Source organism: Ahaetulla prasina, chromosome 1 (genome assembly GCF_028640845.1).
Source record: "Ahaetulla prasina isolate Xishuangbanna chromosome 1, ASM2864084v1, whole genome shotgun sequence".
NCBI lineage: Eukaryota > Metazoa > Chordata > Lepidosauria > Squamata > Colubridae > Ahaetulla > Ahaetulla prasina.
In genome coordinates this window covers 253657318-253680361 of record NC_080539.1, presented here as the reverse complement: position 1 = coordinate 253680361, position 23044 = coordinate 253657318, and the positions used below count along the sequence as shown (strand labels likewise).

At 43.1% G+C, this 23044-nt stretch overlaps 1 protein-coding gene across 1 annotated transcript in view; it reads right to left on the bottom strand.

Annotated features, from left to right (window-relative positions):
• The window catches only part of P2RX3 (purinergic receptor P2X 3), a 42224-nt gene extending 20139 nt beyond the window's left edge, over window positions 1-22085 (bottom strand). The window contains exons 1-2 of the mRNA XM_058165497.1: window positions 21952-22085; window positions 2728-2863 (exon numbers count right to left, since the gene is read on the bottom strand). Of these exons, the coding sequence (XP_058021480.1) occupies window positions 2728-2863; window positions 21952-22085 (270 nt within the window). The remainder of the gene's footprint in view (window positions 1-2727; window positions 2864-21951) is intronic.
• Between the last annotated feature and the right edge of the window lie 959 nt (window positions 22086-23044).

The window sequence follows — 23044 nt, the reverse complement described above, 5'->3', positions numbered from 1 at the left end:
TTGGACATATCCCTCTCCCCTGCAAACCCCTCTGGGAAAAGGATGGAGCCAGTGGGTTATGTGGAACCAGCCTCAGAATTCATTACTATAGATGTGATTCAGGATTGGACTGGAAAAAATAATGAGTTGAGAGTTTGTTCTTGTTTTCAGTTAGCAGTCGTTCTAATTATGCCATGATTTTTGAATATATCTTTCCCTCTTTGTAGTTAAGCAAGACTGTCAGAGTTCTTTGTGAGCATGTTCCCCTTTTGCAGTTTTCAGCAATCAAAATGAATAAATGAAGATATGTTTTCTAACTTTTAGAAAAACAAGTGGGATTTGCAACCCCATGCAGCATGAAAAATTTGTTAGGCATTCTCTATTCTTGTTCTCTCCCCAACACACTCACCCACCCCTTTTCTTTTGAACAGGGACTAGTTTTGTGCCTTGTACAAAATTGTTTGTTTACCTATGGCTAATTCAATAAACTGTAATTAGGTTGCAACAACATGCTAAGCCATAAAACATGGTTTAGAAGTCCCAATAGCTAAACCGAGCCTAGAGAGATCCCATTATGAGTCAGTTCAGTAAATTGGCATTCCACATTCCTTATTGGAGTATTTATTCCCTAGTAATTCCCCAACTTCCTAAGTAAATACAGAAGGACCATTTCTGGCTTTACAGTGTAAACATACCATTCGCATCATGAATACGAAAAATGGTAAAATAAAATGCCTTTTCAATTTGCTTGGTATTATATCGCATTTTCCTTATTTTGACGGATGATAGGTGCAGCCTAAGGAGCATGTGTTTTGGGTTATTTGTTGTGATGGTAGTACAGGTAGTCCTCGACTTACAACCCACAATGGAGCCTAAAATTGTGGTTGCTAAGCAGAGCATTTGTTAAGTGAATTTTGCCCCATTTTGCAACCTTGCTTGCCACAGTTGTTAAGTTAGTTGCTGCAGTTGTTAAGTTAATAACACGGTTGCTAAGTGAATTGGGTTTCCCCATTGACTCTGCTTGTCAGAATTTTGCAAAAGGCGATGACAAGGCCCTGGGACTCTGCAACCGTCATAAATATGAACCAGCCTTCAAGCATCTCAATTTTGATCAGCTGACCGTGGGGATGCTGCAATGGTTGTACGTGTGAAAAATGGTCATAAGTCCCTTTTTTCAGTGCCTTTGTAACTTCGAACTGTCACTAAATGGACTGTGGTAAGACGAGGACTAGCTGTATAAGCAAAACATTGTGCTAGTTGTCAAGCAGCAGTCATAGATTCCCTCCCTTGAAATTCTCACATAATGCTCCTATGGTACCTGTAGAAGGAGAGAAACAAATGAAAAGCCACGCATTTGCAATATTATCATCTTGCTAATGCCATGAATGAAATACCCGGATTAGATGTCATGATATTAATAAGTACATGATTATTATCATTTTGATGTCATCGTGCTAACCTGCTACCCCTGCAATAGCTCTGTTCCAGAATATGGCAGAGATTTTTAAGGGCATTAAAGTGATAGAAAGAACGGTGGACACCATTGCTGTGTTGGGCTTCCTCTTTTGGCTGCTGTATACTCTGAAGAAATCATTCAAGCTATTAATGGGGCACAGCTTGTGATGCATTGCCTACCAGACTGAAGCCAGCTTGGTTAGTTGATTGCCCTTGGTCCAGGTGAGGGTCCCATTCATTTTTACACCGTCTGCTGTTAAGCTCACCTCTCCTTTCTTCTGCCTTTCTCATGGCTTATTTGACAATGTATGAAACCAGCTGGCTACTATTATTAGCAGCTGGTTAAGGAATTTCCTACCCCAGAAAACTTTAACCCCCAACACATCTTCCCACATGGAGCAAAGAAAAAGTAGGAGTTACCCAACTGAGTGAAGCAGAGAAACCAGATCCTGGGTCATCAGTAGGCACCTAATGGACTATGCCTTGATGGTGGAGTTATTTGGGAATATGATGTGTTTTATTACGTGCTTTTAGACTTATTTGAAACAACTGGTTTTGAAGGATATCAATCTGCCTAATCCACCACTGAACAAACAATCTTACAATGCTTAGACACCACACCAAGCTATAATGTAGTTTAATTTGCGTTTAACTCAATGTATGAACTCAGACATGGGAAATCGTGGTTTCCAAGTTTTAATTCTTTGCTAATATTGTTTTTTATTGTCTCAGTGTGTTGTGAATTGGGTGGATATGCACACAAGGTATATCTATCATTCTATCGCACTGAAATTGCTGTGCTTTTTGCCCTATTTTTCAAGGGCAGGTTACATTCCTGCATCGAGAAGGCACTTATATTATTGTTTTTAATAGCCATGGGAATAATGAAGTAATGTAATAAAATTAACAGACGGGGCAGGGAAGAATTTTCACTTGGTTTTCTCCCATTTTGGCAGCATGTGTGCGTTTGTGTGGGAGGTGGGATTTTACTTTTATAGATGTGTTAAGCTGATCAGAGGCTTTGCATGCTGATTTCCCTTTGTTTCCCACAGGAAAATCGTTGTGCAACTGATGTTTGGTGGCATGATCCTGGGGGAGTTCTATGGACCCCCAAATGGGGCTAAGGCTGCCTGTGGCCTATACTAAAATTGCATGGCTTAGCTGAGGAGATATCCAAGGCTGCTGTTTGAAGGGGCTGGTGCACATTCTCCAAGCATAGCCTTGCTCATTTTTTTACAGCAAACATAATCTTGTGAGTCTCTTTGCTATCCCTACCCTCTTGGACAGCATTACCTGTGGAGGTGTGACGTAATCTGCTGTATCCATAATGCGGTTGCTGTAGTTGCCAAACCCCTTCACTTTTGTCACGACAGAGGATTCAATGGAGGTGTCCCTTACCTGGTAGGCCTTCTCATGCAGGAACACCCACCTGTGGAAAAGAGATCTTTCAGTACAATAACTCTTCTACAGCTAATGGAAGGTACAACTTCTGTCCTGTTCCCAATGTTGTTGAATTACAGGGCATCCAAATCCATACCCTCACCCTTGCCTGAAACTAATTTGTTGGGCACTTCAGTTCAGCTGCATTTGGAAGTCCACAGATCTCCGCCTGCTGCATTATAGGACAATGCAACATGGCAAAAACCCTGCTCGAATTATCATGAGCAGCCTTCATGAAATGGCTCCTTAGACAAACTAGATTTGTAGCTTCTCACCCTTCTCCTTGGCTTTGACTGACCACTCCAGCTGTTCTCAATTAATAGTCTCTTGATGGCATCCTCTGCTCACTAACTTCCATCATGGGTCATTTGGACCTATTTTATTTGTGGCCAACCCATTTATCTAATGTAGGGGTGTCAAACTTGCAGCTTGCGGGCCGGATATGTCACTGCCAGCTATGCTGACCCCTGGTTTAGGGAAGGGGTGGGAGGTTTCAATATGTCATGTGATGACGACGTGATGACGAGAGTTACACACACACACACACACACACACACACACACACACCGATCTAGTGCAGTGTTTCTCAACCTTGGCAACTTTAAAACATGTGAATTTCAACTTCCAGAGGAACACTAGAAATATCATTTTGATGAAGCATACCCTAGGTTTCATTAAGGTATTGTGTCTCCCAACCCTTCATACAGGACTAATAATGATGAAATGCCTTTTGCTTTCAATTTTTACCTGTTAAGATGTTTTAGACATCTATGACCTGACTGCTGTAAGCCCACTCTTGTCTAACTTCAGGAAACTAACATCCGACAGTGAATTAGATTCATCCTGGTTTGTAATTCAGCCACCAAGCAAGCCTATATAAAATCTTGTTTTGTTGTAATATAAGTAAATTGACTCTACAGACTATTAGACTGATAAGACTATCACCTAGAATTGGCCATTAAAGGATGTTAAAACCACACTTTTGTTAACCTAATCATGCTATTCTGCACATTCATTTTACTTCTTGATGTGCACTGCCCTCTAGTGTACAGAAATAACTTAGTTTATTACCACAATTCATTGGGCTCAATTAAAAAACTCAGCATTGATTTCCACAAGAACAAGCACATGCAGATTGTCAGCATTGATAAAATTATCTCTTGAACTCAGGTACTGAAGAGTAAGCTCCCCTGGTTTTAATTAAACTTACTTCCGACTAAGAACAGGCACTTAGGAATGGAAAGTGTAACGTAATTAACCAAATTGCCGATTATAGAAGCAGCCCTCTGATAATTAGTCTGATTTCTCACAGGCACAATGCACAGGGTGCATTGTGCTGATAATGTATAAGCATTTAAGATATGTTTTTTTAATGGAATGTGAGATGCCTAATTCTGATTCCGTCACTTCCTCTGGCAAAGTATTTCGATTGCCAATTATTTCTTCTATGAAATATTTATATCAAAACTCCTAATTCAAATGCTTCATTCTCACTGCTGGATTTCACTCTGCCAGTCTAGATATTTTTTTTAAAAAAAAGAAACTACGAGACATCTTGCAGAACTTGTGAGCAAATATAGTTGATGCTATCTAGTTTGCATTGGAAGAATTTTTGAGCATCATAAGAGGGCACAGAATCCCCACAAAGTATCAGATACCACACATTCAAGACTGGAAGGCCACTAATGGAATAAATTCAATTACAACCTTTTTTCTCTTCCTACCTCCAGATCCACCGAGAACTTGGTAAAATGCTAAACACCATTAACCACAATTATCTTGAAATCAAGCTACCCTTTCAGCTAAATGTTCCTGCATTTACTTTTCTCTTTGGTCATCATGGGAGAACATTATCCATATAGGCCATACCTTTTCTATTCCAATTAATGTTTATCAGTTAGTTGCTGATAAGCTAATTTTTGTCTTCATGAGCATGGTAGTTAAATGCCACGAAAAAAAAGGAAAGAGATGAAAAACATGAAAATAGTTTGAGCTTTGTCTACACTACACCAGAGGTGGGTTTCAGCAGGTTCTGACCAGTTCTGGAGAACTGGTAGCGGAAATTTTGAATAATTCGGAGAACCGGTAAATACCACCTCTGATTGGCCCCACCCCTATCTATTCTCTGCCTTCTGAGTCCCAGCTGATTGGGAGGAAATGAGGATTTTGCAGTAACCTTCCCCTGGAGTGGGGAGGGAATGGCAATTTTACAATATCCTTCTCCTGCCACACCCACCAAGCCACGCCCACCAAGCCGCACCATGCCCACCAAGCCACATCCACAAAACCGGTAGTAAAAAAATTTGAAACCCACCACTGCACTACGCCATTTTCTAGCTAATGATTTATATAGGGCTTTTTTTCCATAGCTGTGTGAAAATAATTCCCTCCAGCCCTTGAAGTGGCAGGTAACTCTGCCAGTTTACTTTGCCTTGTCCCATCACTGAAGCCTATTCAGTAACTAGTCAGGAAATGGTTGTGTCCCTGCAGTGAAATCCTCCCAGCAAGTATCACCAGCAGGCAGCAGAAGCGTCAACCAACAGCTTCCCTTGATGTGGCAAGGAAGTGAGCTTTGCTCTGGTTTTGTGCAAGGCCTCTGTGAATGTGCTTCCCAAAGGAGTTGTTAGGTTCCTTTGGGGACTTTGGTTTATCACAAACTCTGTCACAAATTCTGGAGCAGCACCATTCTTGAACAGCATTACATCTGAGTTAATAAATAGCCTTAACTGGCACTATTGTTGAGAGGTGTAATGGGAAGGATTATTGGGTGGGATGAGGAAGGGCTGGATGGTAAATTGCAATGGCAAAGAAATGCAGCCTGTTTTTTGTTTTTAAAGATGGGGAGAGGAACCAAGGTTGAGATATCATAATGGCAATTCACATCAAGATGGGTGTACTTTGAGTGTACTAGTGTTTGTGTGGTTTACATTTAGATGTAAATTGGTTCTTCCTTTCTCCTTTGGAACCAAAGGTGATGGAGTGGGGAGGAGTCCCCTACAGTAATGGATTTTAATCGGGGAGGGGAAGAATTTCAGAGAGTTTTCTAATTGATTAGAGTAAATGCTCAAGAGAGTGAAGTTGGCTGGGAACAGCATCCCCTTGTTTATCAGCCAAGATGTTGCAGTACTAATGATTGCTCTGGTCAGTTATTCCACTTGACAAACTCATAAGCATACAATGTCTTGTTTTCCTTTTGTTTATTTTTTTAAAGATGGCTTTACTGTTCTTTCAAAATCTCAGCTCCTGAACACATTATCACTAGCATTGTCAATGAAGCATTCTAGATTGTGTCAAGATTTTCATTTATTTAGTACTTATTTAGCAGGTATAATATACATTTATTTGTTAAATGTGTTTGTTGCCTGTCTACTCTAGGTGGCTCACAATAATAAAAAGGAAGGAAATGAAAGGAGTGCAAACAGAGCAGAGGTAAAATAATAGAACCATAAAATAAGCAATGAAAAAGGAACACCACGAGAATGCACCAATATGATAAGCAAAAAGATGGATGGATGGAAAGCAGAGAGTAGAGAGGGGAGAGAGGTGGAGTCTGCCATCAATCTAGCAGCCACCTCCAGTGTGGAACTCGCCCTTTTGGTCCCCAGGACAACCAGCAGAGCCCGGTCTGAAAGTCTCCTTTTGTCAGAAGAAGGAAAAACACTACTTTTCAACTGGATAAAGATAAGCATAAACTGCTTTTGTTTTCTAATAAGCAAGGACTGAGGCGTGACGTTTAGCTCAATCAGTGACATGTCTTCGTGCAGTGGCTAGAAGAATATGGGGAGAAGCCAAGAGCACATCAATCCAGACTGCATTGATCTAATGGGAGCTGCCCTTGAAGAATATCCGGAAGCTTCCATTGGTGCAAAATGCAGCAGCTTGCACCTAGATGTGTGTATGTTACACCCCTGCTCCATGATCTGCGTAGGTTACCAATTTGCTTTTGAGTGCAAGATTCTGATGGTAACCTATAAAAACCCTTCTGGGCTGGGTTATTTGAGAGACCACCTTTCCCCAGCGACATCTACCCATCCCATCAGGTCCTACACAAGAGGTTTGTTTTGAGTTCCTCTACTAGAGAATGCCATCTCACATTTATTTTGTTGTAAACTACTGAGAATCTGAATGATTTTTTGGCATGCTATTGTTGTTACTACTATTACAGGTTAATAACATGATATATTACTGAGCATTTAAAGCACAAGCATGGGATCCTTTTTGGCTCTTCCTCAACAACCTGGGGTCCTCCAGAAGAACTCAGCTATGACTCATATCACTCAGTTAGCAGATTTATCAGGGACAATGGGACTCAAAATTCATCCCAAGACTGGCATACTTGTTCTAAACTCTCACATTAGGTTATCTTGATTTAAAGCTTTGGCATGCGGACAAAGATACAGATTTGTTTTTCTTGGGAGAAAACTGGTTTCTCTGGATACAGAGCCAAGAGATTGAGAGGGCTGGGCATCTGGGTCATCAGATGTCTCACTCTTTACATCAGGGGTGTCAAACTCGATTTCATTGAGGGCCGTCTCAGAGTTGTGTTTGACCTGGGGTGGGGGGGGGCGGAGTGGGTGTGGCCAGCTCGATGTCACTGTGGTGGTCTGAGTGCCAGAGAAAATGGGCTCCCAAGCTCTTTATTTGGCTGCAATGGCCTTCGGCAACCCTCTGCCAGTGAAAATGGAGCTCAGGAGGCCGTGTGTGGCTCTCCCAAGCTCCAATTTTTGCTTTCAGAGGCATCGCAGGCTGGTCCTTCACTGTTTTCCAGGCAGCCCTGTGGGCCAGATCTAAGTAGTCCGTGGGCCGGATCCAGTCCACAGGCCTTGAGTTTGACATCTTTGCCTTACATCATGAATGAATGAATGAATGAATATGAATATTTTAATTTGTATACCGCCCTTCTCCCGAAGAACTCAGGGCGGTGAACAGGCAGATAAAATACAGATATACACAATAGTTAAAACAACCCTTTAAAAACTGATTTAAATTTGCCCAAATATTAAAATAACATACACCCCCATAAAATTACAAAAATTTAAAAACCCATCCAATTCAATTAAAATTTAAAGGTAAAAATCAAGCTAGTCCAGCCATACGAAATAAATAGGTTTTAAGTTCGCGGCGAAAGGTCCTAAGGTCAGGTAGTTGTCGAAGTCCGAGGGGAAGTTCGTTCCACAGGGTTGGAGCCCCCACAGAGAAGGCCCTCCCCCTGGGGGCCGCCAGTCAACACTGTTTGGCTGACGGCACCCTGAGGAGTCCCTCTCTGTGGGAACGCACCGGACGATGGGAGATAGAGGCCGGCAGTAGACGGTCCCGTAGATAGCCCGGTCCTAAGCCATGGAGCGCTTTAAAGGTGGTAACCAATACCTTGAAGTGCACCCAGAAAACAACAGGTAGCCAGTGCAGTCTGCGCAGGATAGGTGTTACGTGGGAGCTCCAAACCGCTCCCTCAATAACCCGCGCAGCCGCGTTCTGAACTAGCTGAAGTCTCCGGGTGCTCTTCAAGGGGAGCCCCATGTAGAGAGCATTGCAGTAGTCCAGGCGAGAGGTAACGAGAGCATGAGTGACCGTGCATAAGGCATCCCGGTCCAGGAAGGGACGCAACTGGCGGATCAGGCGAACCTGATAAAAAGCTCTCCTGGAGACGGTCGCCAAATGATCTTCAAAGGACAACCGACCATCCAGGAGCACGCCCAAGTTGCGTACCTTCTCCATCGGGGCCAATGATTCACCCCCGACAGACAGCCGCATCTGCAGCTGACTGTACCGAGGTGCCGGCATCCACAGCCACTCCATCTTGGAGGGATTAAGTTTGAGCCTGTTCCTCCCCATCCAGACCCGTACGGCTTCCAAACACCGGGACAGCACTTCGACAGCTTCACTGGGGTGGCCCGGGGTGGAAAAGTACAGCTGAGTGTCATCAGCGTACAGTTGGTATCTCACCCCAAAGCCACTGATGATCTCACCCAGCGGCTTCATATAGATGTTGAACAGGAGGGTGAGAGAATCGACCCTGCGGCACCCACACATGAGGCACCTTGGAGTCGATCTCTGCCCCCTGTCAACACCGTCTGCGTCCGGTCAGAGAGGTAGGAGGAGAACCACCGATAAACGGTGCCTCCCACTCCCAACCCTCCAACCGGCGCAGCAGGATACCATGGTCGATGGTATCAAAAGCCGCTGAGAGGTCTAATAGGACCAGGGCAGAGGAGTAACCCTATCCTGGCCTCCAGAGATCATCCACCAGTGCGACCAAAGCTGTCTCCGTACTGTATCCGGGCCGGAAGCCGGACTGGAACGGGTCTAGATAGATAGCTTCATCCAGGTACTGGGGTAGCTGACATGCCACCACACTCTCTACAACCTTCGCCGTGAAGCGAAGATTGGAGACTGGCCGGTAATTCCCTAAAACAGCTGGGTCCAGGGAAGGCTTCTTGAGGAGGGGTCTCACCACCACCTCTTTCAAGGCAGCAGGAAAGACCCCCTCCCGCAAAGAAGCATTTATAATCCCCTGGAGCCAGCCTCGTGTCACCTCCTGAGTAGCCAGTACTAACCAGGATGGGCACGGATCCAGTAAACATGTGGTGGCATTCAGCCTACCCAGCAACCTGTCCATGTCCTCGGGAGTCACAGGATCAAAGTCATCCCAAACCACCTCAACAAGACGGGTCTCGGAACCCTCGCCTGGATCTACCCAATTTTGATCCAATCCGTCCCAAAGCTGAATGATTTTGTCGTATAGATAACCGTTAAACTCCTCAGCACGCCCTTGTAGGGGGTCCTCCCGCCCCTCCTGTTGAAGGAGAGAGCGGGTCACCCGAAACAGGGCGGCCGGGCGGTTATCTGCCGACGCAATGAGGGAGGAAACGCATCCCTCAGTGCCACTAGGTAGGTCCTACTATAGGACCTAACTAGTGTCCGGTCAGCCTCAGAACGGCTGGATCTCCAGACACTCTCTAGGCGTCTTCTCCTGCGCTTCATCTCCCTCAGCTCCTCGGAGAACCAGGGAGCTGGTTGAGACCGGCGCCGGGTCAGAGGCTGCAAAGGCACGACACGGTCCAAAGCTCCAGCCGCGGCCTGTTCCCAGGCCGCAACTAGTTCTTCAGTCGTGTCGTGGGCCAGGTGCTCGGGAAATGGCCCAAGCTCCGTCAGGAACCTCTCCGGGTCCATCAGGCGCCTGGGACGGAACCAGCGCATTGGTTCCGTCTCCCTGCGGTGGTGGGGCATTTCTCAGTCCTCTTGTTTTTGTTTGTTTTTAATACTTAGCTCATATTAATACCTGGTGTTTGGTTTACCCACCATGACAATTATCACATTCATTCTATAAAAAAATGAAAGCTGAACAACTGGCCCACCTGAAAAACCAAATGATCTGGCTTCTTTCAATGTTTTGCAATCCGGTCAGTGTCAAGTATCAGATCTCAGATGCAAATATTCTCTGAGGCTCTGAGCTGAAGTAAAGAGCATTTCCAGATGACCCATCTTTCCATCTCACAGCATCCCAACACAGAAATGCCTGGGATTGATCCAGGGGAGTTTGATTGTTTGTGAATCTATCTATTGTGAATCTATTAACCAGGTGAAGTGAGCAGAGGGAAATCGACTAGAAACTCACCAGCCCTAATTAGCAATTGGAAATAGTCTGTTCTGAGATGGCTGGAGAGAAAAACTGGTTGATAGGGAATGAACATGTCACACTAAGTTCCAGGCTATTTGTGGTTGTTCTTGTGTGGTTAGCTGATTTCAAAAAAGAGCAACTACTTTGAAATTAAAAATCCTTGTTCTCAAAAATAACAGACATATATTGGGATTTCATGCAGGTTCATGATTTTGTTTGGTCACCAGTAGGTTCATCTCACAATGAAATTGAAACTGATTTTTTCTAATCCCCCCCACCCCCAATTCTATCAAGATTAGCTCCTTCTGAATCAAGAGACATTTCAGTCTGGCTTACTGTATGAATGATGGGTTGTAGTGGCAGATACTATCCCAACTCTACATGAGTAGGGTTACAAGGGTCTGCATAGAATGTGTAATTATGGTTTTCAATATGGGTTGGTAACAACTTTGGGCTACAAATCCAATCCCAATTTTATTTTTGCGGTCCCCAGAACTGTGCTGCTGAAAGTCAGCAGCAAAATTACAATTTGTCAGCAGTGCAGGTTTTTAAATTTTTATTTACAAGCAAAACAGCCATTTAAATTACAAAATAGGTGTATTTAGCCTTGGGAGATTTGATGTACCTGGCTTCTATAAACACTCTAATATTTCTAAGAGTGCAGAGGGACCCCCAGATCAGCATTATCCATTCCTCAGAAACTGCATAGAATAAGGAAGAAAGAAGAAAACCAGACTTCCCCTCTAGCTGAAGAAAAGTGCTGTTCTCTTTTATAGCTGCAAGTTAGGTTATACATTTCTTTGAGCAGGAGCCAATTCTCCTGTGTTTTACTGAATAACAACATAGTGTTGTTTTCTCCATGCAATTCAAAATTCTGAAAAGTATATTTCCTGGCCCACAGACGGAGACATGTTTCCAACACAGTACATCCCCTTTCCAAAGTTTTCAGTTAGACATAAGTGTGTACTTCTATGTTTTCATTATTTTTGGTATGGGGCAAACCAGGATGACTTTTCCAGATTGTGCAGCAAGCCCACACATGAGAAAATGGCAGCACAGAAGCTTCCGGCCTAATATGGCATCCAAAGCTGACAGTTGCATGATACTCAACTATTGTTGAATTTACAAGTAGCAGCTGGGGCAAGGAGTACCTTTGTACAATTATAATTATTATGCCAACTTTAAAATAAAATATAAAATAAACTATAAAATAGGAAGTCAACCAGAGGTGGGTTTCAGTAGGTTCTGACCAGTTCTGGAGAACTGGTAGTGGAAATTTTGAGTAGTTCGGAGGACCGGTAGTAAAAATTCTGACTGGCCCAGCCCCCATCTATTCTCTGCCTCCCGCATCCCAGCTGATTGGGAAGAAATGGGGATTTTGCTGTATCCTTCCCCTGGAGTGGGGTGGGAATGGAGATTTTACAGTATCCTTCCCCTGGAGTGGGGTGGGAATGGAGATTTTACAGTATCCTTCCCCTGGAGTGGGGTGGGAATGGAGATTTTACAGTATCCTTCCCCTGCCATGCCCACCAAGCCACGCCCATCAAGCCATGCCACGCCCACTAAGCCACACCTACAGAACAGATAGTAAAAAAATTTGAAACCCACCACTGAAGTCAACCTATTTTCCAAAGTACCAGAAACAAGACAAGAAGCAATAGATGGAAACTGAACAAAGAGAGAAACAACCTAGAACTAAGGAAGAAACTTCCTGACAGTAAGAATAATCGACCAGTGGAACAACTTGCCTTCGGAAATTGTTGGTGCTCCAACACCGGAAGTTTTTAAAGAAGAAATTGGACAGTCATTTGTCTGAATAGTATAGTGTCTCCTGCTTGAGCAGAGGGTTGGATTAGAAGACCTACAACATCCCTTCTAACTCTATTTTGTTAATACAAGTGCTACCTTTCCTAAGCTGTATTTGGTGACTGTTTAGCCACATTTTTTTAATTTCTCACAATAATGCACTTTCCCTGAGGCTACTCTTGAAAGTTGCCCTGAAACTGGACCTGGTGCAAAAACACAAAAGCTGGATTGCTAACCACAACTAAGTATAAGGATCATATGATGCCTATAGTGAGATTATCAGCACAGGTAGCTAACTGCTTACCAACATCCATCTAAGGCAGGGGTCTCCAACCTTGGCAACTTTAAGACTTGTGGATTTCAACACCCAGAGTTCCTCAGCCAGCAAAGCCAGGGCAAAGCTGGCTAAGGGACTCTGGGAGTTGAGGCTACAAGTCTTAAAGTCGCCAAGGTTGGAGACCCCTGATCTAAGGTATTAGGACTGACCTTTAAAGAGCCAAATGGTCTGATTCTTCAAGGCATTGTTTCTCAATCATGGCAACTTTAATGCATGGGCTTCAACATCTAGAATTCCCCTGTCAGCAAATGCCCACATCTTAAAGTTGCTGAGGTTGAGAAGGGGCAGCATTCCTATTACAAAAGTTCTTTAGAGCTGCAGAAGAGGACTTTCTGAAGATGCCTCTGCTGTCAGAAGCTGGAGGGTTTTTTTTCTTCCAGCAAGTGGTAAAGAGCCCTTCCTGTGTTGCTATTCCCCAGACATGGAATGCATTCCCTCAGGGCATTTGGCCTCCTCTCTCTCTGCGCTCAGAAAATCTGTAAAGACGCTTCTCTTTCACTAGGCTTTTAATAGCGGAATTATTTTAGTGCCTATTTTAGTGTCAGTTTTGAATGGTATTTTTAGCTTGTGATATTTTTGTGTGTCAGCTTTTGTGAATTGCTTTTAATACGCACCAGGGTGGAAAGATAGAAAATCCATCCATCCCTCCCTCCTATAAATAAAGTACACAATAGAATAAAATCAGTGAATTATCTGAACTGGTGGAGGTGATTTTGGGTGCATTTATATTCCATTCTCCAGATCAGTTGACTAATATAGCAGTCGTTGGATTTGGGCTGCTGTTATGCTCCTCTTCCAAAATATAATGGATGCATTTAAGCCTTCTGGTGCTGAAAAGCAGAATGATATGGGTAACTGAATTCCAATATAAAAGCCTAGGCAAAGCTAAGGAGCAGCGAGAAGTCTCCAAGGGGACGGGGAGCGGGAAAGTAGGCCAACTGAATGAAAATGCCAAGACAGAATAAGCAGCATAGCAAAACAAAGCTCCAGCACACATCACTTTCTAGATATAAGAGCAGAGAGAATGTCATATTGCAAGCAGCAATCCTCTTCATGTCGCTGGAGATGGCATGAGTTATAACTGGGGAGCTAGCATTATAACCCATCATTATACAGAGGGCATCAGGCTGGAAAAAGAGGGATCTGTTGCTAATCCAAAACTCTGTCACAGTAATGAAGCAAGATGATTGTGTTGCTTGTCACTTGAGTGGTTTCAACTTTTGAACGGTCTCCGGTTGACTATACAACGCTGACAAAAAAAAAATAATCCAAACAAACTCATTTTAACCAGGACTTCTCTGTGGATATATATGGGTTAGTGTGTGCATGAGAGAGAGAAAAGTCTCCTTTTATTCATGACCAATTATTGCAATTCAAGCATTGGAAAAATTTGAAATTTGACATATAGAAAGACAATTTTATCCAGCTGAAATTAGTTATGACGAGCAGCCTCATTGTTTGCATCCTGAGCAAATGCTAATGCATTCCAGTGAACTTTACACACATAGGTAGGAATGTCTCCTAAATCACACTGAAATCAATGGAAGAAATTATTAATAATTGAAACCCTGTTGCTTTCAATGGGAGATGCAGGATAATGTTGCCTCTTGACTCAGAAGTGATTCACCCTCTGGTTAAGGAGTCTTATAGATAGCCCTTGGTTTACAACTGGTCATTTAGTGACTATTTAAGGTTAATATACATCCCCCAAAAAGTACTTGTAACCTGGATTCAAGTTCTGATGGCTGCCCTCCCCCACAATCATATGGCTGCATTTTGGTGCTCAGCTACTGGCTTGCATTGATGGCCTTTTGCAGCATCCTATGGTCATGTGACCACAGTTTCTGACATTTTTGTTAGAATTTCGTTCTGGTTTCTGGCAAAAGAAACTACCACCCCATAGTGAAGAATAAATTTGTTTAAAAGCTACCATTTTCACTTTATGACCACCATATTTGCTTTACAACCACCACAAAAATGTCATAAAATTGGGTACAACTAGTGGTGGGTTTCAAATTTTTTACTACCGGTTCTGTGGGTGTGGCTTGGTGGGCGTGGCATGGCTTGGTGGGCATGGCTTGGTGGGCGTGGCAGGGGAAGGATAGTGTAAAATCTCCATTCCCACCCCACTCCAGGGGAAAGATACTGCAAAAATCCCCATTCCCTCCCCACTCTAAGGGAAGGTTACTGCAAAATCCCCATTTCCTCCTGATCAGCTGGGACTTGGGAGGCAGAGAATAGATGGGGGTGGGGCCAGTCAGAATTTTTACTACCGGTCCTCCGAACTACTCAAAATTTCCGCTATCGGTTGTCCAGAACTGGTCAGAATCTGCTGAAACCCACCTCTGGATACAACCATGTGATGACCTGCTTCGTGGCCGTTATGACTCATGATCCTAATTACGGGCTCAAATTCGATTGTAAGTCAATTGTACTCTCCAATAAGTATGCTGGCTACAAATATCTTTAGCTACAATTGGGTCAAATGCATTTCCGGCAGTAAGAAATAATCTGCCTAAGAAGAACAAAATTGTTCATCATCTTGATAGACTCCAGGGAAGGGAGCAAGATTTAACAATCTTGCCAGCAACACTGTATTTGAGCAGAACCAAATTCCCCTTTTGCAAGGGGGAGGGGAAATTGGTAGGGGGTGCTGGCAAGGTTGAAGCGCTTGTTGTTGTTAATGAAATTTTGTTTTAACAACGTCGAAGGGAAGAGGAAAACGACTGTGGCACTCAAACTGAGCTTGGCGGGGAGTGGATGACGGGACTCCAGTTATTTCCTGCAGTGAACCCTTTTATCCATTCATATTCATCTGGACTAATGCCTAGGAAGGAAGTTTACGCCAGGTAAGGCAGACAGACTCATCTTTCCTCTGACATGAACGCACTTTCCACATATTGCATCAGTTCTACAGCTACTGACTGTATCACCCCTTTTACAATGTAGAAAGTGGCTTTTTGTTTTGCTTTATGTTATACTTCTGTAGCTGTGTGGGTTTTTCAACTCACTTTACAGATCAGAAAGGCTACAAACCTATAGCCAGCTTCTCTAATTACTGGGCCGATATTTTTATTTTAACTTTAACTATGTTAAGTTAAACTTCTGCAGATGGATTTGCAAGATATTTCAAAGAATATTGTTTTTATCAGAAATATGATAATATTTTCCCCTATGTGATGTGTTTTCCTGATCAATGCTTCCATTTGTTTTGAATTCGTATTCCTCCCTATAGGTCACTGAGCTGCTGCATTTTCTCTCTCTCTCTCTCTCTCTCTCTCTTCCCTCCCTCTCCCTCTCTCTCTTTCTTTACAACTGCTATCTTGATTATTTAGTCAGTTCAAAAAGATTAAAATGGGAAACGTTAAAAACATGCTGTTAAATTGTTCCCAGTTCTCCAACAGGTCAACCTCACCTAAAGCTTTCTTCAGAGCAGACAACATGGAGATTTGCAGAATTTTTGCAATATTGGTTTTGTAGGTGAGGCTGGAGGTTGGGAAAGAAAAGGAAGAGGGAGGGGCTAATCCCCATCATGCCTAGAAAACCGCCTGGATATTTCCATATATAGTAAATCACCAAGAAATGAACTTGTTTCAGAGATGACGTTACTTCTTGTTTTGTTCGCAAATGCATAAGCAAATAAATAGGAAAAAATCAGCAGATCTGCTTCCTTATATCATATTTCAGAATTACTCTGCCTGCTATGATCTCTCCAGCTTTCCTGTCCATCCATGTTGGAGTGGCTGCAAAACACTCCAGATATAACCACAGCTGTCCCAGCTGCCAATCTCTATCATTCTTCAATTTTATCTGTTCTGGGTCACTGCAGAGAGTGCTGTCCAGATTGGTGACTGCTCCACTCATAACTCGAAGGTGATTAGGGTTTGTTTTTTCCCCTGACCTGGCAGCCATCCCCTTGCCACACATCATTGGTGAACGGGGAAAATATCCACCAATCAACGCACTGCAGCAGGAATGGAGGAGAACTCACTTCAAGACTCTGCTTGGGTTTCTGTAGGTTCATTATCTGCCTCTCTTCTCATATTTTGTTTGGGCGTCTCTCAAGTTCAAGTAATATGGAATAATAAGAATAATATTAATAAATGTAGAAATCACCCCAGAGAGGGAGGAAGCAGATTGCCTGTGATGTTTGCCTAATTAAATAGATTCTGTAAAGCAGGAGAAGTCAAACTGACTAGCCCGCTTCTCTTACTTCACGGGAGGGGAAAGTGATTGATATTGAAAAATACAGGGAAAGCTGCTGATATGCCACAAAAGCCCACTTCAGCATCTCTCCTTGTTTTCTGGGCACAGCAAAAAAAGGTTGCTGCACTTTAAAATAAAGATGTACCTCCAACCACTACACTGTTAAAACAGAGGAGCCCTCCCCTGCCCCCCCGCCCTTCCTAGCACAACACAGCATGGCATGGCATAGCATAGCATAGCATTAGCATAGTTTCCATTTCCCTTTTTAAAAGCCTGGAGGGAACTTGGTTTCAAGTGCATTGGAGGGAGAAGATAATGGATGTTAAAGGAACTCAGAATATAAAGTGGGAATGGAGAAGGGGAACACTGGGAAAGAAAGAGCTGTGATGGAATTTGACTAAATTTGACACCTCTTGACATTCCCAAAATTTATCTGCAACCACATAGGGCGATTGACCTCAACTCCAAAATAAGGGATGAGCTTCAAACGGTGATAGAATATAGCGTTGGCTTGCAGGGTGAGGGAAGAGTATTATTTTAAAACTGGCAACCTAATGATCATTTAAATATGTTTTGTTCCTTATTCAGGGATGAAATGAAGACATGATACAACCCATGGTACAACCCATTCTTATTGTTGGAAGAGGTGTTGTGGTATATCACTTTTTCCAAACTCTGATGACTTACATGTTCCAAATACTCCAGAAAATATCTACAACATTAAGATATTTTTTTTTTTTACAGAAGACTTACAGGGAGCACTAGGAGGTACCACATTACTGGTTTCATTTTTACTGGGACTCTTCAGATGCAAGTAGCATCTGAACCCTGAATATTATTCTATGGGGTTCAACAAGCCCTCTATAGGAAATTGAACTCACAGATATTCATACTTTAGATCAGGGGTCACCATCCTTTCGGACCACAGGGACCACTAAATTCATAATTTTAAATCCCGTGGACCACTAATATGATCTGCCTAATGACTGGCTGGGTGGGCATGACTAGGTGGTCATATGACTGGGTGGGCATGGCCAAAACTCCTCACCTCCCCGCCCAGGTTCCTTAGGGCCCCAACATGAAGTAGTTGTTGGAGCTAAGCAGCCACTATGAGAAAGAGTTGGCAAAACAGCTCAGTTCAAATTGGATCTGACCAAGAAGGAGGCTCAGTAGAAGCATCTCGTGACGTCTCGCCTGGATTACTGCAATGCTCTCTACATGGGGCTCCCCTTGAGGGGCATCCGGAGGCTACAGTTAGTCCAGAATGCAGCTGCGCGGGTGATAGATGGAGCCCCTCGTGGCTCCCATATGACACCTATCCTGCGCAGACTGCACTGGCTTCCTGTGGCCTTCCGGGTGCGCTTCAAGGTTTTGGTGACCACCTTTAAAGCGCTCCATGGCATTGGGCCGGGTTATTCTGGGACCGCCTACTGCGACCGAATACCTCCCACCGTCCGTACGCTCTCACAGAGAGGGTCTCCTCAGGGTGCCGTCAGCGAGGCAATGTCGTCTGGCGACGCCCAGGGGAAGGGCCTTCTCTGTGGGGGCTCCCACCCTCTGGAACGATCTACCCCCCGGACTTCGTCAGCTTTCGGACCTTCGGACCTTCCGCTGCGGGCTTAAAACATACTTATTTAATTGTGCAGGACTGAGCTAGATTTTAAATTTTGGGTTTTAAATTGGGTTTTATTTCTATTTTTAATTGGACGGGCTTTAGAATAAGTTTTTTAAATGTTTTATATTGTATTTATATTGTATTTATCTGTTTTTAGTGCCTGTAAACCGCCCTGAGTCCCTTGGGAGATAGGGCGGTATATAAATATGATTAATAAATAAATAAATAAATAAATAAATAAAATCTCACTCAGGACTACGAGCATAGGTTTTCCAAGCAGAGGTTTTCCTGCGGGAGTGCAAGGCCAGGTACAGGCACCTGCAGGCTCAGCAGGCTGGGATCATCAGCCAGTCTCAAGCCATGAACCAGGCTCTCTGGTTCTTCGCCACCAGGGGCACTTCCCTCCAGCCTTTGCCCAAAGCCCCACACCAGGACACTGAAGCAGACCCCAAGTCAGAATTTCTGCCCCCCTCCAACCCACACAAAAAGACCCTGAAGGGAGAGACTCTGTGCAGCAACACAAACATTCATTGCACGTATCCGTCCCTGGGGCTGTAGTTTGAGGACCCCTAATTTAGTGCAATATTAAAAATGCAAATAATTTTTCTGTGGACCACCAAAATTTTCTTGTGGACCACCAGTGGTCCACGGACCACCAGTGGGTGACTGCTGTTTTAGATGACTACATTATCCACAATGCATTGCCTTAGGAGTTTTCTTCATCCTGGTATTCAGCAGTGCAGGAAAAGTTACCATCTATATAATCTATTTGTAATCATAATGGAACATTCTTTTGTTAACTTTCGTTAACTTTTGTTAACGTTATGAAAGTCTGACTTAAGGATGTCTGAATTGATCTATAGTAAAAATCACTCAGATACCCATCTGGGTGATTTACTATAGAATACCAAGTGCTTCAGATTCACCTTTAAAAAATAAAAACGCAACAACAAAATAGCACACACAGAAACTCACTCTAATATATTGAGAGCGCAGAAAATCAAAGCACAAGGGCATTTTTGTGTGTGTGTGAAGAAAGATTCTGAACTTTGTTCAATTGTGGTGCTCACAATAAATGCTGAGACACCGAATTGATCCAAGCATGTAATTTTTGCCTTGGGAGCCAACTAGTGGATTTTAAAACTTAGTAAAAGTCTGAGTAGATACAGTAAGCCAGTAATTTACTCATCCCTGCTGTGAGATAGATTCAATATGATGTTATCCTATTCATAATAATAATAGCAATAGCAATAGAACTTAGACTTATATACCGCTCCATAGTGCTTTATCAGCACTATCTGAACTGTTTACAGAGTCAGCATATTGCCCCCAATAATCTGGGTCCTCCTTTTACCGACCTTGGAAGGATGGAAGGCTGATCAACCTTGAGTTGGTCAAGATCGAACTCCTGGCAGTGAGCAGAGTCAGCCTCCAATACTGAATTCTAACCACTGGACTACCACAGGTGTGGTAAATATTCCAGTACACTTAACTGGAATCTTCCTGCAACTATGGCTGCTTCTGTTATTGCTGTGTTAACACAAGGTCTTAGTAGAAGTGGCTTTGTAACTACTGCTTCCTCTTCCAGTTAGTTGCAGGCTTTTACCAGTGTCCTCATCACTCATGTCCCTGTAGCTGATAATCACATTAATAGCTTCCTTTCCTCATGACCCTTCTGCTTATGTTATCTTAAAATGGATTAAATAGCTTCCAATTTCCTAACATGCCTTACAAGATAATTCTCATCTCATATAGTAGTCCCATGTGCCTTTTTCTCCCTCACACATGTAACATTTTCTGTGGAATGCTACAATACTCTAATTTTATTTCAAAGAATCCTCCAGAGGCGCTTATAGGTAAGGCTTTGAATTATGCCATTGTGCCTCCTTGTTTAAATTTTTTTGTATTGGTGGCCATTCAAACTTTCCCACCATTTTCTTTCATCTTTTCCTTCCAATTCACATTTTAAAAAATTAATGAGAGAGGGGAAGAATGGCTTCACAATTCTTTTTCATTAGAACTGAGCCAGAAGACTTTAGCCTGGGACTATCTGTAGGATTTAGGGAATCCCTCCAATACATACAGACTGAGGCAAAATATCATCCCATCAGAAAAAACTTACAATGTTTGCTCCTTCCTGCCTGCGTAGTCTTCCATGAAGCACTGGAAAACTATCATAAACCAGGGACAGTTTGCTTGTCCATCTACTCAATATTCTTTCCTCTGTTTGGGTTGAGACTTCCAGGCAGAGTATTTTCATCCTGTTTACTGCTAGAACATTTTCACCAGAGATACCCAAGTTTGAACCAAAAAACCCCCTCCCATATACAAAGCAATGTTTGTTTGTTTTTTATCACTGAGCTGTGATTGAAGTAATTGTACTATTCTTCCATCCCCCCCTCAAAACTTCTCCCTTGTTTAGAATAAGCACCGGTTACCATATGGAATGATAAACTGCCACTGATTTCTTTGCCTGTTTTCTGTCTCTCCGCTAAAGTCCACAAAGCAGAAGCAGCATGGATTCACACAATTATTGGTGACATCTGGCCATAAGGTGATATGAATGTTATCACAGCACCACAAACTGATATATGGGAGCATGGTAAAATAAGCCACGGTCCACGGCAGATTATAAGGCTGCTACTGTCTTTCTTGATATCAAATCGGGAGGTTCAAATCTGAGATAACAGTGAAATTATTGTTCAAAAATGTTCAACTCATTTTCACTCATAACTTCATTTCATTAGTTCCTTTGCCTTCAAATGTCCAAAAGTTCTAACTGTCTCTACATGATGTCTAACAACAACCAAAAAAAAGCAAAATATTTGCACAGGAAAGCGAAAACAAATACTGACAGTCCTTCTTTACTTCTCAAAGTAATTGCCTCTAAATTAACAATAAGCCGAAATCCCAGATTTGCGTAGCTTTCACTTAGATGATCACTAGCTGAGGAATCTAAATCCTTCAGATAAAATGGGTCTGAATCCATTCTTCTACTTCTTCCAAAAAATGTCCTGTCTTCGTCACCGCAGAATGGAGCAAATTGCAGCTTGTTACCTAAGTCCCTACCTGTTGGAGGAGACATTGGCAAGCAACCTCATGAGACATGAGCTTCCTTCCAGACATTCCTTTTTCAGACCCGGCAGTCATAGAAATATGAATTTCTGAAGGCTTAAAGATAATCAGGATGCAAATTCTTACCTCTTTCAAATCTTCTCCATGCTTATGACCCCATGCACTTGAAGATGCACTGAGGACTCCACATGGTCAGTCAAGCAGCCTACCCTGCCTTGTTTTTCACATTTTCACAAGTCAGTATTTTGATATATTTTTTTCCTCCACAGCATTCTTCCCACCCTCTCTATTAAACTTTCTCCAATAAAGAAATCTTTTTTGAAAAGTGATATCTGAGGGCTAGACTCCTACCTGATATTTACATCCTCCCTCCCTCCAGGTTAGGAGATAACAACCCCAGTTGCATCTGCCTTCCCTCACCCAATGAAGTACGAAATGATGAGCAGCTGGACAGCCCGGTTGATCACGCCGATGGTCCAGCTCTTTACCACCACCGATTTGGTGGTTTCATAGGTGAAGAAGTTTGCTACACACGTCATGCTGGAGGAAAGCATGGATACTGAGGAGCAACTCCAGGATTCCCTGCAAGCCAGAGGAGAAGGCCAAGGGTTGCAATGATGAGGGCAGGAACAGACACCAGTGGTGCGAGCAGTGCTGGCAGAATGCATAGAAGACACTTCCAAAGGATATCAAGTTGGCTCCTTCCAGCTCTTCTCTGCTGCAACTCTGGGCCAGTCTGAAGTGCAGGGACCCCTTTAATAAGATCTTACTCCCGTCTCCACTGAACACTACAATGATGCTGTCAGAGAAAGGTGGGGCTTCCCAGCTCATCAGTTACAAATTGGATTCTAGCAAGTATGTAGATGGAAGACATCTTAGCATTAAATAATGAATCCGCAAGTGCTGCATTTTCTTGAGTGGTGTTCCAGCCCTACAGACGCTGCTTCTGTGAGTGCTGGGAACTTCACACAGTCGGAAAATGGGGGAAGGGATCACAAACAAAAGAGGATGGCTAAAGAACAGTTTTCCTTGGAGACCAAATTGAAAAATGGGAGGGATCCTAACACAATCCTGTCTCCACTACCCTCCCAAGAGTCTCAGATCAATGATAGCAAGAAGAGCTAAGTAACTGGATATCCGGTGAGAATATTTGTCTCCAGGTACATCTTCCAGACTCCTTTCCAAAGGCAGCAGCATGCAGAGCTCTTTCTAAAGAGCAGTGGTGGGTTCAGACTTATTCATGTTCCTACTGGGGATGAGAGTGTATGCACATCTGCTTTTTAAATATTAATGTTCACCATTTCCACAAAAGCGATTTCTATGGTCGTCACTTTGGTGATATATCTGTAATGAAAGCAGTTTCGTATTGCCATCACAATGGCTTGGTGATGCTATAAATCATGCGGGTATAAATGTTGGGACAAGGACACTTAACTCATCCTCGCAGTTGAGAGGCAGCAGCTCGCATTCAGCAGATGAACTTGGGGAAAAATGCTGATTTCAGAGACTGCTG